The following is a 7,574-nucleotide window of genomic DNA, read 5'->3' as shown; positions in this document are numbered from 1 at the left end:
CCCCCCACTCTCTCTCCCCAATAACGCGAGAGAAATAAAGATGTCTGACGCGGTCCAGCTGCCGAGACCGACGGCGCTCAATATGGTCTCGACGGCGAAAACATTCCTCAAGTGAAATATCATGTTTTCTTTTTTTTTCTTGAGTTTGCCCTCTCCTTCGTCGTCGTTCACTCGTTTTCTTTCCTTCATTATTATTATTATTTTTTTCTTATTTCCTGTTTTCTTATCGGCCCAATGTCTCTATTCTTTTCTTTTGATTTATTTGTTATCATATTTTCTTATTTTAAAAATATTCTCTACATTCTCTTTATTCTTTATTTCATTCATTTTAGTTATTTAACTTGTTATACTTATTTCCTCTTATTTTCTTTATCTTATTAATTGTCTTTATCTAATTATTTCATTTATTATCTAGAAAAAGAGAGATGTAAGTCAGATCAGAACGAAGATAATTTACCATAAGTAGATAAAGAAATTAAGATTTCTTTTTATATATTTTCGGAATAATAAGTTAGATTTTTAGAATTATAGATAAGGATAGAAAAATAGAAGAAAGATGGAATGGGGATGGGAGGGTGAAAGGGAGAAGGAGGGGGGGGGAGAGGGATGGGACAGGGAAGGAGGAGAGAGAATGGGAAGAGAGAGAGAGAGAGAGAGAGAGAGAGAGAGAGAGAGAGAGAGAGAGAGAGAGAGAGAGAGAGAGAGAGAGAGAGAGAGAGAGAGAGAGGAGAGAGAGAGAGAGACAGATAGATAGATAGATAGATAGAGAGAGAGAGGTGGGACTGGGAAGAGAGTGAAAAGAGAAGGATGGAATGGAGAAGGGACAAGGGAGAGAAAAGGAAGAAGGGAGAGAGAGAGGAATGGAATAGGGAAAGGAGAGAGAGAGGGGGAAGAAGGGAGAGAAAAGGTAAGGAGGAGAGAAAGGGAAGAAGGAAGAGAGAAAGAAGGACAGAATAAAAAGGGGACTGAGAGGGAGAAACACAAAGACAGACAGACAGGCAAACATGCAGACAGAGAGACAAAGTGGGAGAGGGGGAGCGAGAATGAGAGAAGAGATGCAGAAAATGACAGGTAAGCAAACATACACCCAGAAAGGGACGAGCGGCAAATCGGGCGATAAAAGACAGCAAAGAGGGATAAACAATAATGAAACAAAATATTTTCCGCAATCAGAAACGGGTGAGAGCTGTTTCGACTCACACACACACACACACACACACACACACACACACACACACACACACACACACACACACACCACACACACACACACACACACACACACACACACACACAAAGAAATAAACCTCCTCCCCGCCCAACACACACACAAGCACACACACATATGCCCTCCTTCCTTCACACACACAACCTCCCCCCCCACACACACGCACAAGTTCTTCACCCTCTCAGCGAGAGAGGGATGTGCTTTTGAGTGATTGTTTGCGTGCGTCGTCAGCGTTCGGGCGAGTCAGCAGCGCCGAAACATCTGGGGAGTCAGCGGTCTGCAAGCTCTGCGACGACAGTCAGTGCTGCATTAAGAGGCGATGCTCTTGACAACTGTGCGAATTGCAGAAAATCAGCACATGGATATATGTGCATACATACATAAATATATACATACATACAATACATACATACATACATACATACATACATACATACATATTTATGTATGTATATATATGTGTATGTAAGTATGTATGTATATATGTATTTATATATATATATATATATGCATGTATATATATGTATATATATGTACATATATATATAAATATATATATTTTAAAATATATATATATATATAATATATATATATATATATATATATATCAACGGTAGGTTCATGTTTGAGTATATATGTATATATTTAATACACACACACACACACATACATACACACACACACACACACACACACACACACCACACACACACACACACAAACCCCACACACACCCCACACACACACACAACACACACACACACACACAATTTTATATATATATATATAATATAATATATATATATATATATATATATATATATTGAGTGTGTATATGTATATATGTATGTAAACCTCCATGATTGGTATATACGGTGGGGTGCATAAAATATATATTTCTTATGCTTTAGTATACGAGCCTGTCATTGTGCCAAATTATTGCTTTGTTTTAGTATGTTCATATCCAGCCTTTCAATACACGCTGTTTACACACTAATTGTTATACATAAACGAAGGAACCGAAAAAGAAAGAAAAAAAGACGGAAAAAATACAGATAACTTAATGATAACTAAACGAGAAAGCAGTCATTGGCATCACTGAATCGCACGTGACACACTGCGCGTGACACATGACACAGTCATCACGCTGTTTCGTTTGTTTAATGTAAGATAATGAAATAGCACCAAATAATAGTAAAATCGACACAAAATTATTGTTAATAAGTGAAAAATTGTAAAACTTATTGTTCTTATATTCATTTTACATGTACATTCGCCAAAGCGGTGTAAAGTAGTTTTTGAAGTCATTACACATTCTTCTGCTATTGCACATCGTAGAATCAAATGAAACATCCCCTGAACTTCACAATTAAACTTATATTACCTAAATATCATAAAATACACATTATTTTTATATCAATATATTTCAACATGTGGCACCACAGCTCCAACTCACCCAACAGTAAATACTGAAAAAAAAACATATACCCTAAATCTACCACAATATGCACTTCCACCATAATTACAAGACACACCCAACGCCAAATATATCTAAGAATGGAAGAAAATATCCCCTAAACACCCTAAACACAGCAAGCACAATTAACAGACGTGGCACCACCGCACCAGCCCAGGACCGGTACACTAAGCGACGTAAATAAACAAGGAGGAGGATCTGCGTCTGAGCTGAACTGTGAGCGGATTTGTCTATCTTTTGGGGCTTTTGCTTGAAGTATTATGGGCTGTTATCTTATTTTATAGGTTGTAGTGTGAGGTAGTTATCTGTTGATGTAGAAGAGGGTATTGTTTTTGCTGTTTTGTGTGTGTTTTCGGGAGTTTATTATTTGGGATTTGATGCCGAGGAGCTGTGAAGGATGATATATATATATAAAAAAAAGAAATAAAACTATGTAAACAATATATATATATATATATATATATATAATATAATATATATATATATATATATATATAACAGTATGTATATGAAAAGAAATAAAACAATATATATGTAAAATAGAAGTAAAATAATAAAATGAAATAAAACCTACCTTCCAAAATAACCTGCAATATCTCATATCGTAAGTGACCTGTGTTTTATCCAAATTCGCTTGAAAATATGTGTAAAATGTGGGCTTATAAGGTGAAGTTCAACATGATATTGTTTTGGACTGAATTCCGAAATGGCAGTAAATTAAAAGTATATTAACCATTGAGTGCTATTACGAGGAGGGCGGACAAGCTTTGTATTACCAGAATAGGCTTGGTATGTTGACCTTCGCTGATTTTCATTGCATACCTTTTCATTTCTTATTTTTCATTTTCATTTCTCATATTTCTTTTCATATTTTATTTTTCATTTGTTACATTTCTCTTTATGTTGATAAAGGGCTCCCCACACTTGACTACCAACCTTGGAAAAGTATAATCTCAAAAGTGTGCTTTATACTATGCTGGATGTAGCCCTAGGATAATTTACAATACATGACGATAGCTTCTACCCATGCCAAGCCAAGGCGTGTACTGGGTGCTAGGCGCAGTTAGCTGCTCATGTGAAAAATTATAAGTGTGGGAAGTGCAGGCTTTCCCCACAGTCTCTGATTTTCCTTGTGACTTATATGATTTTTTGGTAGTTGCTCAGAATACATTTGGATGAGAGACCATGATGATAGTAGTATTGATGGATTTCTCTCACCCTTTACTACCCATATATGTAGGTTTAAATATTTAGCAGGTTTTTAGTAAGAGGCTAAAAAGACTCTTTAACTCCATTTTGGAATGTCTTAAAACTGGGTCAAACAAGGGAACAACTGTTTATCACGCACAGCAGAGAGCAGGATTGACATAGATACTTGCCACCTGATGTGTGGGTCATAGCACAAGATGATGCTAGCCAGTCCGGTTGGGTTAAAAAGTAAATTATTTGATTAATTTCATTAGTTAAGAGGCCTTTGGTATAAATATATTGTGGGAATCTGTTTGACAGGAATAAATGATTTCAGTGGAAGAAGCAGCCAGGAGTTGAGGCATAAAAAAATTGTTTTTGTGGTTGAATATTCTCCTTACTTTTTTGGCAATTGCAATTCCTACTTTTATAATTATTATTGTTTTCATTGTTGTCATTATTTATGTAGGCCTAATAGTTGTAGCAATAGTACTTCATCGTCTACAGTGGCATTGCCCAGAATTTTGTTCAAGTTATATATTTCTTGGAAGTCAGTATCATAGTACTAGTTCTAACCTACAACATCTTCCATTTTGCTCCCTCATGTCTGTTAGGTCACTATAATATATATACAATATTTACCTAAACAAGAAGTAAAAATTCACATGACCCAAAAGTAATTATTATTTGCAGTGATTTTAGTCAGAATAATTTAGGATATATGCATGACATTCACATTTCTCTTTCATGATGCTCATTTGTTGCAAGTGATCTCAATTTTGACAAATGTGGAAAAAAAAAGTTATTACTGGGGTCTATAAAACCTTGATTGATTGATCTGTTATATTGCTGAGAGTCTAGAAAACAAAATCGTGAACTAGAATGACTGTAAATGACTCATTCACATTATGTGTTGAAGAATATTGTGCATTATTGTATTCTATTATTATTATTATTATTATTTTTTTATGTTAGCTGTTAGTATAATGAAATGTGTGAGCAAATGCATGCATTACTGATCTCAGTAAGCTATATATAACATATTATGAATTACTAATAGAAACAGGTTGATGGCTGATATGATTGATTTTGGTAGAGTTTATTTTGATACTGTTAATTATGTCATGGTAATATTACCACTCTTTTGCAGTGAAACCATGCATGGCATAGGACGCATTCCAGATGAGGTCGGGCATCTCATCCTGAGCGAGGATGGAGCTATTATCACGGTATTGCATTTTTCATTTTTTGTGGCCTTTGATGTGTTTAGTATTCCTCTTTTATGCTTTTCCTTTCATCATGTTAATAGTTTTTCTTTGTCTCTGTCTTTCATTTTTTGTATCTCTCTTCCTTCTCTCTCTTTCCTCGCCTTCTTCCTCATCCTTTTCATCTCCCTCACCCTTTCCCTCTCTTTCTCCTTTTTCCTCTTCCTCTTCCTCTTCCTCTCCCTCTCCCTCTCCCTCTCCCTCTCCCTCTCCCTCTCTTCTCTCTCTCTCTCTCTCTCTCTCTCTCTCTCTCTCTCTCTCTCTCTCTCTCTCTCTCTCTCTCTCTCTCCTCTCTCTCCCTCTCCTCTTCCTCTTCCTCTTCCTCTTTCTCTCCCTCTCCCTCTCCCTCTTCCACTCCCACTCCCTTTTTCTCTTCCTCTCCCTCCCTTTCACCCCCCTCTCTCCTTTGAATATTGCAGAATTAGGCCTATATAAAAGTGTAGAAAACAAGATTCAGAAATCCGGAGAAAAACTGGTGGACAGGAATAACATTGAAGATAGTTTAATTAATGACACAATAGCTTTTTATATGCAAATGATGATACATTTTATTTACATGTATCATGCTCTCTCACCTTCTCAGCCTTCCTTTTCACTCTCTCCATTCCAGTCCGGAGGTGACCTGGAGAACGCAGAACAGTTTGCCAGTTCGGTCATGTCCCTGCTCACGTGCACGTCTCGCAACCACTTGATGCAGAGCGATGGTGGAGGATTTAAGAAGATATCAGGTATTTATGATAGGAATATGATGAGTAGATTATACATATCAGGCACTGAGGATAAAAGATGTTTTTCATTTCAAGTGTAGATGATGGATTGATATAAGTACATTATACCACTTAAATCTCATCAGTGAGATTTGGACAGGAGATATATTAAAGGTTATACATTATACATTATAAATGATAGATCAGTATGAAGATACTATATAGTTATAGTTCAAGTAAGGGAGGTAGATTGAATTATATACATTATATAGTTGATAGAAAAAGAAGAAAATATCCTGAACATTAATTAGAATCATACTTTTCTGAATTAATTGAAATCAAATAAATAATGGTTAAAAGTCAGCATGACAATATGGGTACACTTTAAGGTATATTAAAAAGATCGCTAATTGAGAGGTGTTGGAACGAAATTATAGTTAAAAAAATATTGAAATGAAGGGAAGATTGAAGGAATAACTCAATGATTTTGAATTTTTAAGTTAAAATTTGTTTGGTGTGCTTATGAAATCCTTTTCAGAATATGCTTACATTGTTCAATGTTAAGATTTAGATTTGTGTGTAGTGTAATGTTCAAAGAAATACTTAACAATAATAAGGAATATTACATACTTTATATAAATAGATTTTTTAGATTAGTAGATCAGTATGCTTACACATGCATACAATGACAAATATATGATTTTTCTTCTCTCTATTTTCCTTTTCAGTTACATACACAGATCACTGCTACGTGATCTGTCTCTCCAATAAGAACATACACGTCGTGAAGAGAAGGTTTGCTACTCACGAACCTGTTAATGTGTAATGGAGTGAGAATTTAATCAAAGGAGGGATATATATATATATATATATATATATATATATATTATATTATATATATATATATATATATATATATATATATATATATATATATATATATATATGTTGAATAGAGGAGTTTATTATATACATAGAGTGAAAGTTAAAGCAGAAGTTAGAGTGGGAGTAACCAATGAATGAGTGAGGGAGTGAGTGATTGCATGAATAAATAACTAAAAGACAAACAGACAGACAGACAGACAGACAGACAGACAGACAGACAGACGGACAGACAAAAGATTGACTCATACAAATATTCATCTAAAGTTGATTGTTTTTTTTATTGTACTATTAGTGCTGTGGAATAAAAAGTTTTTTTTTTGTGGAATTTGTAAGCCCTTTGAATATATACCTATGTGAAATGTATTAAGAAAATAAATTGTCATAAAACTAAGTTTACGTTTATTTTTAAACCCAACTTATACTCCTACCTACATAAACTGTACATGCATATATATACACACCAAAAAATTCACACAAACACTCTCACACACAAAATTAATTGCAAATGGTGCTATTTATTTTCTGCAAAATCAAATCAAATTATATTAGTTCATTTGGCTTTGGCATAGCACACACACATAAAATATATTTGTGATTTTAAGGAGGTTGAAAAATGGGTAAATGATTGAGCAATAGATACTTGCTTAACCAAACATAAATGTTTTTTTACTTAATTTAAATATGTCCTTATTGACAAATTAAATTCTCATGATTGTAAAGCACAGGTGGGAACATAACAGTACATAAGTTATAGAGGAAAGTTTAAGCTAACAAAAATCAAACATTTTCATTTTGTGGACGAACTGAAAACACCTTTGAATGTA

General features: G+C 34.5%; 1 protein-coding gene across 1 annotated transcript; it reads left to right on the top strand.

The window, feature by feature from the left end:
• The first annotated feature begins 2,840 nt into the window (after window positions 1-2,840).
• Window positions 2,841-7,138, top strand: LOC119597607 (ragulator complex protein LAMTOR4-like). The gene is made up of 4 exons (XM_037947195.1): window positions 2,841-2,921; window positions 5,044-5,122; window positions 5,769-5,886; window positions 6,594-7,138. Exons 2-4 carry the CDS (start codon window positions 5,051-5,053, stop codon window positions 6,689-6,691), a joined length of 288 nt encoding a protein of 95 aa, XP_037803123.1. The 5' UTR covers window positions 2,841-2,921; window positions 5,044-5,050; the 3' UTR covers window positions 6,692-7,138.
• The last annotated feature ends 436 nt before the right edge of the window (window positions 7,139-7,574 follow it).

Source organism: Penaeus monodon, chromosome 39 (assembly GCF_015228065.2).
Source record: "Penaeus monodon isolate SGIC_2016 chromosome 39, NSTDA_Pmon_1, whole genome shotgun sequence".
Classification (NCBI taxonomy): Eukaryota; Metazoa; Arthropoda; class Malacostraca; order Decapoda; family Penaeidae; genus Penaeus; species Penaeus monodon.
Note: the sequence above shows the minus strand (reverse complement) of the source record. Positions and strands in the feature narration are given on the sequence as shown.